The sequence below is a fragment of the Lontra canadensis genome, unplaced genomic scaffold (assembly GCF_010015895.1).
Source record: "Lontra canadensis isolate GAN:19392208 unplaced genomic scaffold, GSC_riverotter_1.0 scaffold19, whole genome shotgun sequence".
NCBI classification, from domain to species: Eukaryota; Metazoa; Chordata; class Mammalia; order Carnivora; family Mustelidae; genus Lontra; species Lontra canadensis.
Genome location: NW_022631013.1, coordinates 12,711,452 through 12,734,626, shown reverse-complemented (window position 1 = coordinate 12,734,626; position 23,175 = coordinate 12,711,452). Strand labels below are relative to the sequence as shown.

Sequence of the window (23,175 nt, the reverse complement as noted above, 5' to 3'; positions counted from 1 at the left end):
ACTGTTGAAAAGAAAAGCTACTGAAAATGAATTTAGACTAAAAGTCATAAACTGACTTTGGAAGAATGCATACCTAAGTTGCTGATCAAAAGCGAAATCACAGAAATTAGCAAGCAACATACAATATCAACATTCCAAAATGTTATTAAAATCCAACTCAAAACTGCCTTAGCATTTCTGGAATTTCTAATGAGATTTTCAGTCTGCTGAACAATGGCCATAAAAGGCTTTCAAACTTCACTCCACTCACAAGTAAAGTTGAAAATGAACATTTTTATTTCTTCTCTCCCTATGACAACTTCACCATGGAACAGTGAATAACACAGCTCAAGTCATTATGCTAATTAGAAATTAAATAAAAAGATGCCCTTACAATGGTTAAGTGTAAGGTGACATGCTACAACCAGAAACACAGTTCAAAAGCAGCTTTACGAATTGTGTAGTACAGGCTTACAAAAGCTGAAAACATCAGGGAGGGAGCTCCTTGATGCTCTCGGTCACTGGAACTCTAGCATGTGGCCATTTTTCAATTATAAGGCAGAAATTAAACTATACCTCAATGAGAAATACATCAAATGGAAACCCACCCTTATGACCTAAAAGGCAAAGAAACTATATTTATTGAAATTAAGCTGACTTGTTATCTGATGAATGCAGAAAGCTGGGGGCGGGGGGGGGCAACAACACAAGGACACCACCTTAAAGATCTGAAGATTATTGAAAGCAAAATCTAATTTATTAATGTTCCCAAACTAACAGAAGGAAAAGAATGTGTTCCTTCCCTATGTTAAAAGATGGTAAAGAACACAAGCTATGAGAAGCCAAAGTTTTATTTTAAGGCATGCTCTACTTTGAACAGTCCTGCATAAAATATATACTTTACAGGGCTGGTCTTGTCTGCTGACTAACCTTATAACACCTGGCCCATTTGAGAGAATTTTTCTACCTGCCATAAAATTATATAAAATATCCAATTTTCTTTAATGAAAAGGGAGATATACAAACAAGAAACAGGTGGAAAACACTGGAACAAAATAATGACCAAAAAATCTTCCAACAGCACTCTGAACACATACAAAAAACGTATATGAAACATAAATACCCTCTCTCATTTAGGCTAAGGAAGTTTCTAAAAAGACATGCTATTAAATACTTAATCATACCCAGACACATACTAAACTATTAATTTAGCATTAGTGGTACCATACAGTCTTAAGTTTCTACGAGGGTTTTCAGCTTCTATTCTTCCTCCCTGCACTTACCCTGAACTGAAAATTCTATGCATTCTTCAAGACACAGCTCAAAGGGCTACCTTCCAATTCGGTCTTGTACTTTGCCTATCCATGTAATGATTTTTTTTAAGTCTATTACATTCATCTGGAAATGATTTTGAAATGTGCTAGAGCATCTCTTAAATTTGTAGAAATGTATTTAACTCTGGTTTACAGTGAAACTTCCATATTGTCAGGCATTTTATGGCTTCTAAAGGTAGGGACTACATAGCAATTCTCGAGTCCCAACACCTAAATGGTATAATGACTTGTACACTGCATGTATCCAGTAAGGAACTATTGGACAGATTTTAAGATTTTAGATTTAGTTTAACTAAAATGTCACCGAATCAAATAAAATTTATTTAAGGAAAGTGCCATACTAGACACATGTTCAAAAGCACTTGGGTTCACAAAAAAATCTGAGAACTTTCCATTCAAAATACCAAGTGGAAACTATATGCCCAATACTTGCCAAAATCATCCTGTAGTTGGAAGAGTTTAGCCAAACATTTTTCTATACATTAATTTAGTCTATCCATTGTCTCATTTTATCTTTACAACTTTAATAAAATTATTTCTTTACCAATAATGAGATTAAGTTACCCAAAGTCACAGCTAGTCAATTGAGGAACTGTAACAGACATAATAACTACAACTGATTAAAAGCCTGTAGGTAACCTCATTCAGAATCAAACTTTAAACTGAGACCCAAGGGATGAGTAGGTATCAAGCAAGGTAGAACGTGATCCAGGCAGAAAAAAGCAGCATTTGTAAAAGATCCAGATCAAATAAAACATGACCAATTTGAAAAACTAAAATTCAAACAGGTAACACACTCTACTCAAATTTTAATTAGTTAAATGCCAAGGATCCTGCAATTACCTCTAGATGAGTTCTTTAACCTCTGAAATTGTACCCAAAACTTTTATATGCATATTTTGGAGAAGTAAAGGGACTTGACACAAAAACAACTGTAACAATGGGGGCGCCTGGTTGGCTCAGTTGGTAGAGCATGCAACTCTTGATCTCAGGGTCATGAATTCGAACCCTACATTGTGGGTAGAGCGGACTTAAAAAATATGTATGTATATAAAAGACTTACTATACTAAGTCACTGAAAGCCATTATTTTACTTCAATTTCAAAACCTGTGGTTTCACTTCAATCAAGCCGTAATTTCATTTCAACTTCATGTGGTAGTATGATGTAATGAGCACTACTCTATATGCAAAGGTAGGACTTCAATTTAATTCACCTAAGATTTACTAGATTATCCACTATGTGCCAAATACTGATGAACTAAAGCAGCAATGTGTCAAACTGTAATACTGAATGAGCTCTACGTTAATGTAAAATTCTATAACATAACAGTTCATACTAGGAATACAGCTTCTTCAACATGCTATATTCTTCATTCTTCAAAAGTTATTGCTTTTTAAATCTGAGTCTAATTTTTCACTAAATCTGAATCTTCCAAAATTACTAAATGAGAAACAAACATTAAGACCAGGAATAAGTATAAAAGCATGTTTGTGAAACTGCAATTAGACTATTCCACATGTGTTTGAAAGACTGTAAAAGTATTTTATTCATAAAATATTTTAAATTACTATTCATTCACCTCTAAAATGTATTTGTTATATACCTAATGTATCTAGCTCAGAGTAGTGGACAACCCAAAAATAGTCCACAGTCCTAAAAATGAGGAATATCTTTACATACTACTATGGACTGATCTCCAGGCTACACTGTTACAGAGAGGAAAAAAAAAGGGTAGAGCAAAATGTGGTTAATATACCACTGTTTAAGGAAGGGGAGGAAGAATACAAAGATATATACATAGTTGCTTATTTTTTTTTATTATAAGAACAAACCATCAATTTTCTCTGAACAGGTATCCATAAGGGGAAGAGCAAAAATAGGGTGAAGACTGGACAGAAGACAGACTTCTCTGAATATATTTTACCTTGTCTTGTTGACTTAAATGTGGAATCTTATAGACATTTTACTAATTATAAAACAAATTAAATTTGTAAAAGGCGATACTGAAAAATAAACATATCCAAAGCAAAATGAAACAAATGAACTATCCATGTTTCTAGTTTATAGCATAATCATAGGGAAAGAAACCTGAATTTAATCAAGCTTCCAGATCTAACTACCAGGTCATATAAAACACAGAGAGCAGAGAATTATATGTTAAACATTACCACAAAATTCAGACTACAGAAAATTCTAGAGGACAACCAATCCAGTTAATACAACAAATAAATTACAAGGAAGACGAAAAAGAGAAAAAAAAATAAAGATGGAACCTATAAAGGACACTTAAGTTATCAATCAATTACAATAAATGGATCTGATTCAAATACACTATAAGAAAAAAAAAAAAAATGAGAGCCAGGATGGGAAATCTGAATACTGACTGGGTTTTTGTTTTTTCTTCTTGGGTTCTTTTTTTTTTTTTTTTTTTTTCTTTTAATATAGGCTCCACACCCAGTCTGAAGCCCAATGCGGACCCTGAACTCACAACTCTGAGCTCAGATCAAGAGTCAGACACTTAAATGACTGGCCAACCAGGTGCCCCCAACTGGGTATTTAATAATAAAAGAAACATTGGTAATTTGTTTAGATATGATCAGGATGTGATTATGTTTCTTAAGAACTTACCTTTCAGAAATACACACTGAAATATACATACACACACACACACATATATATGTATGAATGAATGAAATGATGGGTGTGATGTGCTTCAAAATAATACAGAGACAGGCAGTTATAATTGAGAAAAGACTAGTCATAGGTTGGTTTATGGGACACTGAGTCCGATACAACATTCTATTTTTATATACTTTAAAATCTCCATAATAAAAAAACTAACAAAAAGTTAATAATTACTCCTAGAGCTATTAATATCCCTTCCTTATGCAGGAAAATAAGTGGCTTATTTTTAATTCCTAAAGCACTTATTGTCTCTCCCCATTACTTGGCAATCTTATGTAATAATCCTCTCCAAACTTGAGATCCTTCTCACAAATTAAGAAACACGCTGATTTCCTTTGGTGCATCTCTTTCTTCAACCAGGAGATCTACCTTTCTAATATATGAGAATTTTAAGTTACTTGTACTGGAGATAATAAAAGAAATTAAAGGGTGAGAATTTCTTTTTTTTTTTTTTTAAAGATTTTATTTATTTGACAGAAAGATCACAAGTAGGCAGAGAGGCAGGCAGAGAGAGAGGGAGAAGCAGGCTCCCCGCTGAGCAGAGACCCTGGGATCATGACCCGAGCCCAAGGCAGAGGCTTTAACCCACTGAGCCACCCAGGCGCCCCAAGGGCGAGAATTTCAAAAAGGAAAACAAATGCAGTGCAGGCATTGCTATATAAAGAAGCCTTAGGAAAGAGTAAAGAAAGTGAAGGAAATGAAGTCTAGAACTTAGAAATAAATTCCTACATCCCTCAGTAGAGAAAGCTGAGAGCCAGATAAAATTGGGACTAAGGGCCAATGTTTTGGCATGAATTTATTATAAGCAAAGTCCTCATCATTAGTTGAGGAAGGGTAGGCTGAGCAAGTTATGTGTTATATCCACAAGTCCTCAACGGAACCTCAGGAAGCTAATCAAGAACTTCAAATCAGGAGTGGCTACGTAGCTCAGACAGTTAAGTGTCTTCCTTCAGTTCAGGTCATGAACCCAGGATCCTGAGCCCCACGTCAGGCTCCTTGCTCAGTGGGGAGCCTGTTTCTCCCTCTCCCTCTGCCTACCACCCCCCCACTTGTGTTCTCTTTCTCGCTCACTCTCTTTCTGTTAAATAAATAAAATCTTTAAAAGAAACTTCAATCAGGGGCACTTGGCTGGCTCAGTCAATAAAGAATGTGACTCTTGGTCTTGGCATTGTGAGTTCGAGCCCTACACTAGGTGTGGAAATAATGTAAAAAACAAAATCTTAATAAAATAATAAAAAGAACATCAAATCATATAATCAGAAAAGTATCAAACATTCAGAGGCAGAACGGTAAGGAAAAAATGCCTCCAAGTAATGTACTATCTGCCTGACTGTGTCTTAAGAGAAAATAAAATGTGTCTGCCTCTCACTGAAACTTAAGTAATGGGGGATGGTCTGAAGTCTCCACAGAACAAGAATGGTTCTGCACTCATTACTACAAATTTAACGAGAGTAAATGAGAAATATGTATGTACTTACATAGTCCTTCATTCATTCATTACTACCTCAAACTCACTAATCCTATTTTTTATAAAGTTAAGTGTTCAATTACATCATCAGGACTTTAAGACACTTATCTCCCAAGGTTAAGAAGAGACTTCCATAAATTACTTCGCTTCTTCTTAGTATTAGCTTATTTTTAGTATATACGTGTGTGTGTATACACACACACATATTACAGGAGCACCTGGGGGCTCAGTGGGTTAAGCATCAGACTCTTGGTTTCTGCTCAGGTCGTGATCTCTTTGGTCTTGGGAATCAAGCCCTGCATAGTAGTAGGATGCCTGATCAGTGGCGAGCCTGCTTGATTCTCTCCCTCTGTCCCATCCCCCCCACACACTCAAGTGTTCTCTCTGAAATGAATAAATATTTAAATAATAATTCTATAAATATTATATAAATTCTGTCTCTTCAATGAAACACAATGCCATTTAAGGCTAAAACTATGTCTTCTATCATTTTAAATCCCCTCTGTGTATACTACAGAGTAGATGCCCAATATTTTGATCACTCAGCAATTTATACAGAACAAATCCATGTCAAAGAATTACTTTAAATATCATAAGGAAACTTGTGAGTATGGAAAAGACCTGCCTTCAAGGAGTCTTTAATCTCTCCTATCAGACTGATAATTTAAATATGCCATAGTCTGACGGTTTGGGGAGGAGGAGAAACAATATACCAAATAGCTACTGCTATGGTTAAACATCATCATTTCAAAAGTATGTCAGAATTTCTACAAATTTCCATCAACATGAAGAAATCTCTCTAAAGACTACTATACAAACTTAGCTCAGATGTATTTACAAACAGGATAATAATGGTGAAAGAGTAAGACCACACTCAAATAAACATCAGTATAGACTATATTGCTTATTAACTAAAAAGAAACAGGATTATGGCATTAGCAGACCAAGGATATAAAACAGGAGATATATATTTGAATATCTGTCAGAGTTATAAGAGTCAGGCAAGTTAATGGGCAAAATTGCACAATTTGTTTAGATTTGGCTGGAACAAAGAAACAAATCCTAGAAGCAAAGGGATAAATTTCAGTATGTTAAGAGGAATATACACTGAATGCAAGGAATCAAAAATTACTCAGAATTACTTAGGTCTTGCATCTAATTGCTGATGTCACTTATTACTAATGTTGCAGAAAAGGTGTTACAAATTAATACACATATACACACTAAACTTTAACAGAACCCAGCTCTAAGAATCAGTTTCTTTACAAACTCTTAAGTGGATGAAAAGATAAAGGAAAATTTGATGCAAAAAAAAGCCATACTAGAGGGGCACCTAGGTGGCACAGTCGGTTGAGCATCCGACTCTTGATTTCAGCTCTGGTCGTGATCTCAGGGTCATGGGGTCAAGTCCCGCATCCAGCTCCACACTGGGCAATGGAGCCTGCTTGGGATTCTCTCTCTCCCTCTCCCTCTGCCCCTCCCTACCTGCTCTCTCTCTAAAAAGAAATAAAATAAAAGCCATACTAGAAAAACATAAGCCAACATAAACAAGTATAAAAACCAAAATACTAAGAGAAAAAACTGTAAGAAATAACAAAGAGCATACCACCATATCAAAATAGAATATGCAACATCACAAGTCATTGCTAAAAACAATGCAGTTAAGTGGAACCCTCATAAATTACTGTGAGAATGTATAATGGTGCAGCCACTGTGGAAAGTCTGGTGGTTCCTCAGAAAGCGAAACATGAAAATCCCAGCTATACTAGGGGTACCTGGGTGACTTGGTCAGTTGAGCAACCGATTCTTGGCTTAAGCCCAGGTCATGATCTCAGGATTGTGGAATCGAGCCCTACGTCAGGCTCCAAGCTCAGGGGGAGTCTGCCTATCTCTTTCCCCTGCTCTCCCTCCCTCCCCCTACTCACGTTCTCTCTAAAATAAATAAATAAATCTTCAAAAAAAAAAAAAAAGAAAAGAAAGAAAGAAAAAGAAAACCCAGCTATTCTAGCCTTAGGTATATACCCAAAATAGGTATTCAAATAATACCTATACATGAATGTTCACAGTAGCACCATCCATAATACCCAAAAGGTGGAAATAACCCAAATGTCCATCTACAGATGAAGAGATAAACAAAATGTGGTATAACAATGCAATTGAATATTATTCAGCCTTGAAAAGGAATGAAGTACTGATACATGCTACAATATGGACAAACCTCCCAAACATTATCCTAAGTGAAAGAAGTCAGACACAAAGGTCACATATTATATGGTTCTATTTTCATGTAATATCCAGAATAGGTAAATCCACAGAGACAGAAAGAAGATTAGCAGTTGCCAGGGTCTGGGAGAAGAAGGAATAAAGAGCTCCATGAGAGCAGGGTTTCCTTTGGTCTGGTTCCATAATACTGTAAATGTACTAAACGCCAGTAAACTGAACACTTTAAAAAGGTTAACTTTGTGTTATGCTAATTTCACCTCAATAAAAATAAACACAAATATCCCCTTCTCCAAAAATGCAGTTCAAGAACAAACACACTTCTTACTCTCTACTTGACATGAAACACTAAAACTGTTTGCCAGAGATTTCTTTATATACCTAATTACCAACCTTCTTTTCCTCACTCCTGTAACACATACCTGACTAAATCTACCATTCCCTTTCTTCTAGAATCCTCATTTCCATATGGTTCAGCCACCCTCTACCTCATTCTCACTACTCACCAATCTCTTTCATTTTGCCCTGAGAAATCCTAGTTCTACTGTTACTTCTCAGTTAACCTGCTCCCTTTCTGTGGAAAAATAACCTTTCATTTCAATTTCTCAAACCTTTCAGTGTATTAAATCTGAAATGACAGCAAGATAAGCAAATGGAAAAATCAGTACGGTGGACATGGAAAACTTGAGTTCAAGAAAAATGGCTCATCATCATGAACACATTAATGTTTGATGAAGCTAGATGTGATGTCAGGAGAAGGCAATTTAGAGAAAGATGGGGCTAAATGCTTTCGACCTTCTGGACCTTGTGTGATGGTATGCCTAGCCCTGGATCATTTGGTTTCCATAATCTTGCTCCAGATTGCCAAATGTTACTGGAAAAAGTTATGAAATCCTTCAAAGTGAGTTCATTACAAGCTCATATTGTTGCAATTTGGACTGAATACCACTTCTAAGTAAACCTATTATTGATTTGTTGGCACAATGATTTCCCAACTATGAGCTTCAGACTCCTGGGAACCTGCATGACTGGTGACCACAGTCAGTGCCCAGAGGCATGCATTATATAAAGACATACACATATATACGTACTACTATTTTTCAAATGTACAGACATTGTGGTTAATAAAACACCATCACGTAAAAGAATACTAAAATAGTAGCTAATATGCATTTTCTCAATTAATAAATACTAGAACTATAACTACAATCATGCGGGGGCCCACAAATTGCTGTGAAGTTAAAAAGGTTACCATCTTCAAAACACTGGTAATCACAGTCTAGAAGTATTCCCCAAAGGACTCAAACAAGCTTTCCAAACTCTAAGCTTCTAAGTGCCCTCTGCCCACTTCTACTCCCAATTCTGTTTTCATTTTCCTAAGAAAATCAAACACATCCTCACATATTCCCTCATCTGCAACCCATCTGAATTTATTTTCTTCTCTACCTCTAGAAATATCTGATGATTTAGAAGTTAATGGTGTGTCTCTTCCCTTTTAAGACTAATTCAGACAGGGGTGCCTGGGTGGCTCAGTGGATTAAAGCCTCTGCCTCCGTCTCAGGTCATGGTCCCAGGGTCCTGGGATCGAGCCCCACATCGGGCTCTCTGCTCATCGGGGAGCCTGCTTCCCTTCCTCTCTCTGCCTGCCTCTCTGCCTACTTGCGATCTCTGTCAGATAATTAAATAAAATCTTTGAAAAAAAAAAAAAAAAAGACTAATTCAGACATACACACCTGATCCCATCTCTTAATTGGCCCCCACTGTCCCAATCCAAAAACAGGTTTAATCTATCCTTCAAAAGTGCCCCCCTCCTTGCCCCTGTCTATCTAAAAACATTATCAGATCTACCTTACTCTGATAAAACTTCACTTAATTCCACTCTGTGTTCTAACTACCACTCTCTTTCTTTACTTCCTTTTGCTGTCAACTTCTCAGGGTTGGCCTTTGACACACTGAGCCAGCCATCTGTTTTTGTAAATAAGATTTTGTTGGAATACCCACCCCATTTCTTTAGGTATCGTGGCTGCTTTCCCACAAGGATAAAGTTAAGTAGTTAGGAAACACTATGGCCTGGTAACCTAAAGTTTGTATCCTTAAAAAAAGGTCTGTCAGTCACTGGGGCTCCAAAGCATAACCTACATTCAATGTCATCATTTCCTCTGAGAACAAGTAGGTACTATTAAAGGTTTGGGGCACAGTAAAGTACTATGAGTAAAAGGGCATTTCAAGACTACTAGTTTAACAATATTGTACACGGAAGATGTAAAAGACCATTTAGGAAACTACTGCAAGAGACCAGGCATTAGGCATACAATAAGAAAAACTAAAGAGAGTTCTTAAAGGAATTAAGCATCAAGACTATGAGAGAATACAAAGTCCACACCAAAATTTCAATCCTTGAATGATGTGGTTCTAAAAATTTGCATTTCCTCCTACAGTTTACTATAGACTTACAGCTCTTCAGAGCCTCCCATCTTAACCACAGAATTCCTAAAATCTCAATACTAATTCCATATTCTCAGTATATCACGCATTTCCCATGCTGGCTGCCTGGCTAACTCCTGGCCAAGCAAATCACTTAGGAAGAGGCAGTCCCAATAGAGTTGGCCAAATGAGAGCATAGGACCAACGTCTGAGACGGATGCAGTACTCACCTGTGATACCAGGCAGAAAGAGAGGGGACTAAGATTTCAGGTCCAGAACCGGCTCTAGCCAAACAGGAAGAAGCAGCTATGAATTTGCTTACAGTAGAAGCAGAGCGTCTTTGATATTCTGACATACTCTGATGTTCAGACAGACCACCATTAGAGCAGCCACTGGTAAGAGTCTCATGAGAAACAAGCCAAAAAACAAGACCAAAAGATGAGGAATTAAATGGAGCAGACCCTATTGGTCTTTTGTCTAGGAAAAGCAGTCTTCCTTATTAAAGATGGTATTATTTTTCAAAATGGCCAATATGATACTAACCTTCATTTACAGAGTTTTCACATCCGACAAGATTGAGAAGGATATCATCATCTTTATCATCAACTTCACATCCCAGCAGCATCCAGTTTTCCACGTTATCACTTTCTGAAATGGTGCTCTCTTCCTCTTCACTTGAACTGACCTCTATAATCATAACCTCTCTGATTGTACCCGGTATCTCTTCAGGTTTAGGCTTCTCAATATTCCTCTTGCATTTATCAGTCAACTTACTAGAATGAAGAGAGGCAGGAGGACTTCCGGTCTTTTCTTTTGCTTGGACTCCAAAATTCTTTCTTTTGCATCTGTAAATACTATCTTCATCAGACAAAGTGATGACCTCTGACCCATCTGATAGCTGGATGACCTCACTATCTGAAAGGATAATTAAGTTCTTCTGATTTGGTTTACTACTGGATGATTCAGAATTCCCAGAGTTCTTCTCTTCATGTTCTTCCTCTCTAATGATAGTATCAAGATCTTGGGCGTAATGAACTTGGCTGTAGAGCTGAAATTCCACCTCACTATCAACACTCAGTTCACTAGATGACTCTTCACGATAAAGGTCATCTTCATAGGCTTCTATGGTCTCATAACCACCAAACATCATGGGAAGTCAGTAACCTTGATGCTGTAAAAGAGAAAATCATACAAAGAATATATTTTAAAAGTTCAGATCATGCCTATTTAATGCATAATGATATCACCTTAGAGCTAACTTCTGTGAAGGCCATCATTGTTCTCAATAACATATTCAAATACCTTTTTCTCTTAAGAGTACTCTTTTTTTGAGGATTTCTAAATCCTGCTATGACCTGCTCTGATAATGCCCACCCCTCCCAAATGAAAATTACTCCAACAAATTGAGTGGTAGTTACTAATGGAAATACCATATTTTGCATGTATGCTAGAAAGAAAAGACAGGTTGATCCACTGCTTCAGACACCAATTTTTTCTCTAAAATGTGAAAAATCACCAGAATAGTTTAAGTCATTCTCATTATTCCATCCATTCTTCATCTCTTCCCTGGTTCTGGTTCTGCATCTCATCTTTTCAGGTATGCATTGTCACATGCGAATATTACTTCAACTTTGATTAAAATCCACTACGAAACAATCATAATATTTACTGTTTTAGTGAAGATTTCTATTCTCAATTAAAAAATTAATCTCATGGCCTTTTTATCCTTGACTAAAATAATACATAAAAATATCTGATAAACCTTTTGGTTTACTTGTGTACTAGCAATAAAGATGTGTATGAAAATCATACTAAGGACCTAAAACTGAGGCAAAACTTCTAGCTTTAGGAGCACTTTACCTCCCTACTGTGGGCATATTAAATCTTGCTCATCCTTCTACTCAGCTTAAACATCCCTTTTTGTCTTTTTTTAAGACTTTATTTATTTATTTGACAGAGAGAGAGATCACAAGTAGGCAGAGAGGCAGGCGGTGGTGGGGGGGGGAGCAGGCTACCCTGCTGAGCAGAGAGCCCAACGCGGGGCTCAATCCCAGGACCCTGAGACCATGACCTGAGCCGAAGGCAGAGGCTCCACCCACTGAGCCACCCAGGCACACCTGTCTTTTTTTTTTTTTTAAACATATATGTATTTTATTTATTTATGTGAGAGAGACAGAGATAGTGAAAGAGAGCATGAGCAGGAAGGAGGGGGAAGTGTGGGGAGAAGCAGACTCCCTGCTGAGCAGGGAGCCTGATGCAGGGTTCAATCCCAGGATGCCGGGATCATGACCTGAGCCATCCAGGCGCCCCAACATCCCTTTAACTGAGTAGCTTCCCTTGACCCACCAGACTAAATCGTATCCCTTTTATAGGCTTTTCAAAACACTACAGTTCTAATTACTAATCAATGTAAATGTCTCACAAAAACCAATCACAAACCCCAGGAGAGCAGAAACTATATGCACTTTGTTAAACAACAGATTCCCAAAGCCAAGCAGAGTAACTGGTATTTAGCAGGACTTCCATAAATGTCTGATGAATTAATGAATGAATAAATGAACAATATCATTTAGCATTTGCTCTTCAGCCCTAATAAATCTAGTATGTGTCTAAAATATGGAAATTATGGTGGGATGAATTTCACAGTTGTCTCCAACTATTCCACTATTCTCTTATCATCAACCAAGTATCTACACAGAAGATGTTTCAATTAGGTACTGATACAATATTGATCAAAATGAGAGCTCTGGAAAAATAACTCATGTTTGTTAAAAAATCAGGGACAGCCTAAAAACAATTAACAATGACAATTTACTCTTTCCACTTCCTTTTTAGCTATACACATTTAGAAAGACTAGCTGTTCTTAGTTTACCAGTTCTTTGCCCAAATGTCAGGGTGTTCTGATGGTAGTTTTAGTAATACAACTAGCTGACTCCAAGAACCAAATGAGTAAGAGCCAAAAATGTACTACCATCATGCTGGAGTTTTTTGTTGTTGTTTAGAGAAATAAAGAAACCAACTTTTATCATACACCTTAAACTTACACAGTGTTCTATGTCAATTATACCTCAATAAAGCTGGGAGTAAAAATGATAATTACACTCTGAGTTAATGACACTGTATTGTATACTTGAAATCTGCCAAGAGAGTAGGTCTTAAAATGTTCTCACTGGGGTGCCTGGGTGGCTCAGTGGGTTAAGCCTCTGCCTTCGGTTCAGGTCATGATCTCCAGTCCTGGGGTTGAGCCCCACATCAGGCTCTCTACTCAGCGGGGAGCCTGCTTCCCCTCTCTCTCTGCCTGGCTCTTTGCCTGCTTGTGATCCGTCTGTCAAATAAATAAATAAAATCTTTTTAATTAAAAAAAATAAATAAAATGTTCTCACTGAGGGGAAAAAAAGGAAGAAGAGGAAGAAAATATGTGAAGTGATGGCTGTGTTAACTAATCTTAATGCGGTAGTCATTTTATGTATCAAATCATGATGTACACCTTAAATTCACACAATGTTATTTGTCAATTATATCCCAATAAAGGTAGGGAGGAAAGAAACCAACTTTTAATGCCCTTTTCTTCTAAAAGCTACAATACACCTGTTCCATTCTTGCACTGTCCTTGGGTTGCTATGCTGTTGTTGTCACATAACTTAAATGTGGCTGTCTGAATAATAATGCTCATAGCATTTATCAGTTTATATTGAAATGTTAGCCTCAGAGAAATTCAAATAAAAGATGAATTCTTTCCTTTTTATTTAATAGGTAAATTAATTCTAAAATAAGTCAAAGGAAATATACTTCCTTCAAAATCCTCACTGGATCCATACTGATAAAACATAAATAACATAATTCCAGTGCAGCCCAGAAAAAATTAAAAGAGCTAAATTACAGAGTTACAAATTTGTACTACTCTTGGAGCCATCCCAAAGAAAAGGGATTAAGAAAAGAGCCATGGGCACACCTGTGAATGTATGCCAAAAATAAACTACAGAAATATAATAAAAACTGACTTCCTTGGGTCTAGGGGTTTATCTCTTTCCTTGAAATGTAGAAAAATGAATTTAACAATTTAGCCCCTATGGCCTTTAAGAGGATTTTGTACTTTCTGTACTTGAAAATTGTGCTCAGCATAACTTGTTCTTCTTTTTATGTAGCTTATGCTTGCCAGGGTTAAGGTTTGCCTGGGGCGATTTTGGTTTATGTTTATGTTACTACTTTAATTACATTCAAATGCATTTAATTTAAATGTGTACTCGCAGGACAAATATGAAATAAATATTTATGTCTTGAACCAGAAGACTTTCTCAGTTTTTTAACCATTACATACGATTCTCAAGCATACTTAATTGGGTAACATGAGGTCCTTACGAGAGCCACAAAATTTTAAGTTTCAAAGAGACCTTTCTGATTATCTCATACTACCTCCTCAATTTTCACATAAGGAAATTAGGATCCAAAGAGATAAGGAAGGCTATTTAAGGTTATGCAGCTGATTAACATAGTTAGGAAAGATTCACATTCCCCTGGCTCTCAGCCAAGTGTTCACTAAGACTTTTTCATTGAATTTTCCAAAATACTTTCAAATAAACATTAAAAAAAAAAAAAAAACCTTCCTTCAAAGTTACATTTGTGTTGGCCTTAACATCTAAATTTACCTTAAAAATATCCATTTCACTTTCCAGGAGAGTGTAAAAACCATGAAAGAGGCATTTTAATTGAAAGGGAAAGCATACATCTGAATTTGTCAGTTTCCTATCCAAGAACCTTGCAAGTTGATACTCAGAGTATACCAATCCCAGAACCAAAAAAGATAGTTCTCATGTAAGAGCCTACAACACCAGCTTGAGAATGAAATTTATTTAGATTAAAGTGGCTTAACAAATATAAAACAGCTATAGAGGATAACTGCAAAGGCTTTCACCATTCAAAAGTGGGACTTTTTTTTTTCCATTCACTAAAAATTTTTAAACTACACAACTTAAGGCTTATTTAAGCTTTCAGATTTCACTATGCTATTTTTAAAGCCAATACTTCTGCTCTAACAATATTATCAATTGGTCATTATGAGCCTTTTGATCTTATTTCCCTTCAAAGAACTTCTGGCCTAAATGTTTCTTCTTGATGACACAGGTATAAGATTTAAATCAAATTTACAGCTTGATTTTAAGTCCAATGCTCACGGGAAACTGATTAATAGACAGCTGATTTTCAACTTAAAATTTCTGACATACTCTTAGTGAGCTATCCTGACAGTGACAGATTGGGAAACACTACTGAGTTTAGTATTAAAATTTCTGTCCATTCTTCAATATGATTTTCACTTGGAAGCAAATCTGACTGTGGTAGGGAACCAAATGTTCAAAACAAAGTTCATCAAAAAAAAAAAAAAAAGAAAGAAAGAAAAGGAAGACAGAATACAAGATATTGGTGGGAGAGTATTATGCTAAATTTATTCAAACAAGTCCAGGTGTTCTTAGTACACAATCTTTTTATGATAACAAATCCGATCTCTAAATACTTCCCTCACCTTTCTCAGTCCCTTCTTAACTACACAGTACCTTAGCCTTGTGGCTATTTTATAATCTTGACTTTCCCTCTTCCTCAGTTCATTCCCTACCCTCAGATTCTGGAAAACAGCAATACCGTCTCCAAAGCCTAATGCTGTCTGAAATACACACAGCCCACTTCAAAGTCTTTGATTGTTGACAGCCAAGTATTCAAAACACAAAGTCAAGAGCTTTGGAAGGGGCCTGAAAAAGTCACTAAATTGCACGCTCTCCTAGAGAAACGGGCTCTGAAAAGCTTGTTTATTCACTGAGCGTAAAGATCTCCTGAGATCTGAAATAGAGATAAATTCAGCCTAAACAAGAGATTCCTAGAATCACCAACGAGTCAGAAGTGGAGCCGGACGAGAGCCGAGGCCTGCTGATTTTCCAGTTTTCCCACAGCATCTGCAGCTCTTAAAGTTGGAAGTTAACTGCAGGGTCACAGAATGTGAGGGATAAAGCAAATCTTAGTTAACACATTCCAAATATCCCTGTTTAAATGGGGAAAGGGGCACAATTCCCTAAATTTTTCTGGTCCCACAGCTGTAGCTGCTGCTTCTGACAGCAGGGGCTGGAGTTGGGATTGTCCGGTCCTCAAAGGCCGGGCTCCCTCCGGGCGCCAGGACCTACGCGTGTAATGGGCTGACCGGCTTCCCCCAAAAAACAGGGGAATTGGGGGAGGGGAGAAGGAATAACAGGCAGAAACGCCACCCCCACCGAGGCCATGGGCGCCCAGAGCTTTTTGAATCACGACCTCGCCCTTGGCCGGGTAGGGAGAAGCGAACATCCCAGCCGGTCAGCCGAGCCGCGTGAGGCAGAACACGACTGAGGGGCCACGAGCTGCACCCTGCCCTGAGCGGGGGTAAGACGAAGGACACGGAGGCCGGCGAGGAGACAAGCGCTAGTTCCACAGCCCAGCGGGAGAGACGGAGGGCAGGCAGGGGTCCCCCGGCCACGGGTGGCTGGGGGTCCGTCACACACATACTCACTGCCGCGGCTGCGACCAGGAAGCACCAACCAGGAACCAAAATGCGTAGAGGGACGGGGAGGGGCGAGGACAAATGAGGTAAGGAAACAGCGTCCGCGCGGACCCGGGAGGAGGGAAGGCACTTCCGGGGAAAACACAGCTCCCGGGAGTCGTCTTCCGTCCCCGCCCACCCTACGGGCCCTCTGTGCGCGTGCGTAATAACTGTTAACCCTTTCTCTTCCCCGCCTCCGACAATCTTTTGGTTTTCCTTCTTTGCTTTGCCCCTTCCCCTTCATGGCTTCTTTCAAAGATACCTGGGCTGAATCTGTAATGGGGATCACTTTGTTTGAATGACTTGTACGAAGGAGATGCTTCTCAGTAGTCAAAACTAGGGGAAAACAGTCACCCTTTCTGTTCCCAGAAAGAAAACTACATTTCCCATGATGCCCCTAAGCCGGTTTCCGGATGGGCTCCACCTTCTCCTTGCTTGACCTCTGGGGCACCCGCTTTGTGCCACGTGGCGTGGGAGACGAACTGAGACCAAAATAGGGTAGGCGCGTTTCCCAGCCCGCAGGGGCTCCTCAACCAATGAGAAACCTTTTTGACAGAGCCTGGCATCTAGCACTGATGATCTTAGGCAGGTCCTTTCCACCTCTAGTTTGAAGTTGAGTTTAATTCGCATTGGGGTTGATTCTGGCTTTTTCCTAAAATTCGAAGCATTAGATTTAACTTTTTGTGAACCTTGAAGAGCTGCACCCTTTTTTTTTTTTCTTTTCTTTTTTTTTTTTAAGTAAGCTCTAGTGTTAACCTGGGTCTTCACTGGGAGATGAGTCACTTGCTCTACCAACTGAGCCAGCCAGGCACCCATGAAGAGCTGCACTCTTGCCAAAGATTGAAGTTAATACTTGCCCTTTGTATGCCTCCAGAGGCTACAAAATTGTGTTACAAGCCTCTGGCTTCAGTTCCTCTTCTCAGGCCTTACTTATTTCAATACTTAGTAATAATAAACCCATCTGTACAACTTTACATAATGACAAAGCACTTTATCCCTCATTGATCCTTGGCAATAGTGCTGAAAGATAAGCTTGACATTGTTTCTTCTGCGAATATAGTGGTAATTTTTTTAGTCTCTGGTCTCCCGGACCTGAGTCTGGCTGGGAAAACAAAATACAATTTGGATGTAGCCTAAGAGTGTAATCAGAAAAATAATTAGAAATTTTAATCAACACTATGGTTACAATGTTACAGGTTACAATGAAAAGGTAAGATTGGAGGAACCATTTTGCAGAAGAGGAAACATGCTTAGAAATAGATCACAGAAGGGCGCCTGTGTGGCACAGTCAGTTGAGCTTCTGACTCTTGGTTTCAGGTCAGGTCATGATCTCAGGGTCCCTGATGTTGAGCTCTCTGTGGGGCTCCGAGCTCAGCAGGAACCTGCTTGACATTCTCCCTCCCACTCCCTCTGCCACTCCCTCCCCTGCCCTTGTGTACACTCTCTCAAATAAATAAAATCTTAAAAAAAAAAAAAAAAGAAAGGGATCAAAGAGATTCCTAAATTGTTTAGGTAATGTGTATGGTGTAGAACAAAAGATATCTCTAAAAAAATAATGTGTTAAGCTTTTATCAAGTGCCAGTCTTACTCAATAAGTGCATTATATATAAAACCTTTACTCAAATTTTAACCTTTTGAGGTTGATTTTTATTTTTATTTATTTATTTATAAATAATATATACACCCAACATGTGTTCAAACTCACAAACCAGAGATCAAGAGTCACACACTCTATCTACTAAGTCAGCCAGGTGACCCTTGAGGTTGATTTTAAATTCCCATTTCACAAAAAAGGAAACAGATTCAGAGGTTAAGGAACTTGCCCTGGGCCACAAGGTTAGGAAATGCTCCTGATTACTGTACCCAATCATCCTACTATTACTCATGTATTCAACAAAGATTTACTACTTTACCATGCTCAAAATGCTTTAGTTACCTCCTTTAGGTTATGTCATAAGACCTGTAGTCCTTTGGATGGCAAAAAGGGCACTTCATGAGCTGACTTCTGCCTCCTGAGCAGTTGCCAGAAGACACTATGCTCTCCCACATCTGTAACTTTGCAGAAGACATTCTTAACTACCTCCCACTTCCCTTCTCTCTGTCTTTCTAATATGCCCCAACTCACCCTACTGTGCTCAAGCCCTGGGTCTTCAGGAAGACCTTCCAAGTCAGCCAGACAGAACCTGCATTCCTTGCCCTGGGCTATCCTACACTTGGGACAAATCTCCATCCAGGTAGCAGTATTGTGTCTGCCTTCCCGTTGTCGCCCAGCTGGACTGTGGACTCCCTGAAGGCAGGAGCCTTGACATTTTTATCTTCGTATCTTTACCAGCTAACGTAGTAGTTGGCAGACAGCAAGCACTCACTAAAGATGTTAAAGAAATGAAGGCAACCTAAGGCCCCATAGGCTCTAGGAAACCAAGAACTAGGTGTGAATCCACCAGCTGTCAGATCAGTGGGGAAACCATGTCATGATCCCAGATAAGTGGAATGCAGTGTTGTGCTCCACGACATTAAGATGGATATAGGGGTGTCTGGGTGGCTCAGTAGGTTAAGCATCTGCCTTCGGCTCAGATCATAATCTCAGGGTCCTGGGGTGGAGCCCTGCATTGGGATCCCCCGCTCAGCTGGGATCCCCACCCTGCCCCTGCCAGCTCATGCACTTTAACTCTCTCTCTCTCTCTCTCTCAAATAAATAAATAAAATTTTTTTTAATATTTTATTTATTTATTTGTCAGAGAGAGAGCCAAAGGGCCAGAGGCAGAGGGAGAAGCAGGCTCCCCACTGAGCAGGGAGCCAATGTGGGACTTGATTGCTCCAGTCTCCTACTGCAGTCATGGGGAAACTGAAGCCAAGAAGGAAGAGACATGCCAGGAGTCATGTAGCAGAGGCACAGCTGTGTCTATAATCCAGGTCTCTGAGTCTCTTCCTGTGCCACACACAGTCATTCTGTTTCCACCTCCCACAGTCTCTAGTCCACACTGCTTGAGATCATGAGTAGAAAAAAGGGTATGCAAAATACACTGAAGCCTCTCTCACAGAGAATGTTCTAAAGAGCCCATTTATTTGAGGAAGGAAACACCTGTTTTCCCCCAAGACAATGGCATATTGCATCAACAGTGAACAGCTGTATTGGGGTGAGGGTCCAGGACAAAGCAGAAATCTGCTATGGAGGGCCAACAAGATGGGGGATATTCTACAGCAAAGCCTGGGACAGTGTCACATATTACTCATCTTTACCGCCCCCCCCCCGCAAAAGCAGAGGGGGGAGCTACCTCCTTTCTCTTATTCCAGTTAATAGGTAATACCTAGTATCTCTTAGAACTAATAATTTTAACCTCTTATATAATATTTTTTTAAAGATTTTGTTTATTTGGGGATGGCTGGGTGGCTCAGTCAGTTAAGTGGCTGCCTTTGGCTCGGGTCGTGATCCTAGGGTCCTGGGATGGAGTCCCACATCAGGCTCCTTGCTCAGCGGGGAACCTGCTTCTCTCTCTGCCTCTGCCTGCCACTCTGCCTGCTTGTGTACTCTCTCTCTCTGACAAATTAATAAATAAAATCTTTTTAAAAAATTTATTTATTTGAAAGAGAGAGCAGGAGAGGGGAAAGGGTCAGAGGGAAAGGCAGACTCCCTGCCAAGCAGGGAGCCAGATGTGGAACTCGATCCCAGGACTCCAGGATCATGACCTGAGTCAAAAGCAGTTGCTTAACCAACTGAGCCACTCAGGTGCCCTTGTTTTGACCTTTAACAGTTGTCTTTAGATGATTATTCATTCACTGAGAGCCTACTATGCAAGAGGCCCTTGCTTGCCACTTCAGGTACACTGTCCTCTCTCCCATCCTCACTCTGCAAGGGAGATGTTAACAGATTTTACAACTATGGAAATTGCAACTTGGTAAGATCATGTTACTTGCTCTAAATCACACAGCTGGGATTCAAACTCACGTCTTGTCTGAATCCAAAACCCATGCTCTTTTCTAAGCCCAAAGCTGCCTTTCAAAACTAAACTGTGTGAGGGTGCGGACTGTGTGGCCTATTGCTATCTCCATACCCAGCACCTAGCCCAAGGCCAAGCACACAGTAGGCTCACAAAGAACACCTGTGGAATGAGTGGATTTGTATAGAATGTCTGCTAAATGAAGGCCTGGGTGCAGTATGAACCATGTTGTAGGACCACAGCAGAGGGAGCAGCTGGAGGCTTAGAAGTGGAGAAAGCCTCCCTCTGCTAAGGGGAAGACCAAATAAGTGATCAATTTAAAACAAACAAACAAACAAACAAAAACAAACAAGCAAGCAAGCAAAAAAACAGCAATCCAGCATTATAACAGCCAAGAACACTAACAAGCAATTCATGAAAGAAATCTGAATGGCCACGAACTATGATAAGAGGTGTCTAACATCACTAATGATCAGAAAAATGCAAACAAACACCTGCATAGTAGATTAGTGTACAAATTGGAAAAGCCTTTGAGGGGAGCTATTTGAAGCATCAAAATTGTAAAATAGCTATGTCTTCAAATGTAGGTACAAAGATTGTGATAGAAAAAATGGAAATAACACAAATATTCATCAGTAGGGAATACAATAGTTTCTGGCTTTTGCTCCGAGGAGGCAAAGGTACAACTGTCTTCGGTCTTCCCAAAATCGGGTTCATCCAACACCAGCCACCTCCACCATGCCACCTAAGTTTGACCCCAAAGGGAATAAAGTCAAATACCTGAGGCACACTGGTGGGGAAGTTCATATCACCTCTGCCCTGGCTCTGAAGATTGCCCCAGGCCTGTCTCCAAAAAAGGTTGGTGATGACATCATCAAGGCAGCTAGTGATAGGAAGGGCCTGGAATTACAGTGAAACTGACCATTCAGAGCAGATAGGCCCAGGATGAATTGGTACCTTCTGCCTCTTCCCTGATTCCTCAAGGAACCACCAGGAGATGGAAAGAAGCAGAAAAACATTAAGCACAGTGGAAATTACACTTTTGATAAGATTGCCAACATTGCCCAACAAATGCAACACCAATCTTTAGCCAGAGAAATTTCTGGAACCATTAAAGAGATCCTAGGGACTGCTCAGTCTGTGGGCTGCAATGTTGATGGCCACACCCTCATGACATCATAGATGACGTCAATAGTGGTACAGTGGAATGCCCAGCTAGTTGAAAACTACAAAGGAAAATATTTCAACAAAGGATCATTTGATGACCAAAAGGAAAAAAAAGGAATAGGGAATAAAATAAACAAGGCTATATCTATACTACTTTTTAAAAAGTTATGCAGCTTTTGGGGGCATCTGGGTGGGTTAGTCCATTAAGCGTCTGCCTTCAGCTCAGATTGTGATCCCGCAGTCCTATGATCAAGCCCCAAGCCATGTTCACTGCTCAGAGGGGAGTTTGCTTCCCCCTCCCACACTTCCCTTCTCACACTGCCTCACACACTGTTTCTCTCATACTCTCTCTCTCTCTCAAATAAATAAACAAAATCTTACACTCCCACAAAAAAACTATGCTGCTATTTAAAGAATGAGATGGATCTGTATATACAGACATAGAAAGATATCCAAGACATATGGTTAAGTGAAAAAAATGCAAATTGCTCAGCAAAATGTGTATTATAAACTCATTTTGGTATATTTTTAAAGGATATACATGTGTCTGTATACGGATATGTGTGTATGTAAGTGCACAGAGAAAATACTGGATGTATACCAATCAAAAACAGAGGTTATTGTCCTCTGGAGGGGAGTAGGGATGGGAGTGATGAAGAAGGACTTTCATTAAAAAAAAAAAAAAAGTGATGTGATTCATTGAGAACAGCAGATCACCTCAGCAGTATTCCTACCAAATTTCTTTTTTCTTTAAGATTTTATTTATTTATTTGATAGAGTGAGCAGGAGTGGGGAGAGAGGCAGAGAGAGAGGGAGAAGCAAACTGCCCACTGAGCAGGGAGCCCAGTGCAGGATTCGATCCCAGGACCCTGAGATCATGACCTGAGCTGAAGGCAGACGCTTAACTGACTGAGCAACCCAGGCATCCCCTTCCAAATTTCTTCCAAAAAATTACATAACCTGAATATATTCATGAGGAAACTATCAGAACAACACAAAGTGAGGGATATTCTACAAAATACCTACTTCACTCTTGAAAAATGTCAGCATCATAAAACACAAAGATGAGGAGTTACTCCATGCCAAACAAGAGTAAAAGAGACATGGTAGTTAATAAATGCAATGCATGCCATATCTTTTCCCATAAAAGATTTTTTTTAAGTTTTTTTGTTTATTTATTTCACAGACAGAGATCACAAGTAGGCAGAAAGGCAGGCAGAGAGAGAGGAATGGAAGCAGGCTCCCCACTGAGCAGAGAGCCAGATGTGGGGCTCTATCCCAGGACCCTGGAAACATGACCTGAGCCAAAGGCGGAGGTTTTAAGCCACTGAGCCACCCAGGTGCCCCTCCCATAAAAGATATGGGATAATTGGCAAAATCCAAATAGGTTTACATGTGGTG

General features: G+C 39.2%; 1 protein-coding gene and 1 pseudogene across 5 annotated transcripts in view; one reads left to right on the top strand and one right to left on the bottom strand.

Annotated features, from left to right (window-relative positions):
- Positions 1 to 16,782, bottom strand: part of ZCCHC7 (zinc finger CCHC-type containing 7) — a 246,296-nt gene extending 229,514 nt beyond the window's left edge. Inside the window, exons 1-2 of one of the 5 annotated variants that reach the window (XM_032860611.1) lie at positions 16,640 to 16,782; positions 10,656 to 11,283 (exon numbers count right to left, since the gene is read on the bottom strand). In XM_032860611.1, coding sequence (XP_032716502.1) covers positions 10,656 to 11,262 — 607 coding nt within the window. In that variant the 5' untranslated portion in view covers positions 11,263 to 11,283; positions 16,640 to 16,782. Of the gene's footprint in view, positions 1 to 10,655; positions 11,284 to 16,367; positions 16,488 to 16,635 lie in introns of those variants that run through there. The other 4 variants (XM_032860608.1, XM_032860607.1, XM_032860610.1 and 1 more) reach the window with 4 other exon arrangements.
- Positions 16,783 to 21,282: 4,500 nt separating this feature from the next.
- On the top strand, positions 21,283 to 21,830 carry LOC116869527 (annotated as a pseudogene).
- Positions 21,831 to 23,175: the final 1,345 nt, after the last annotated feature.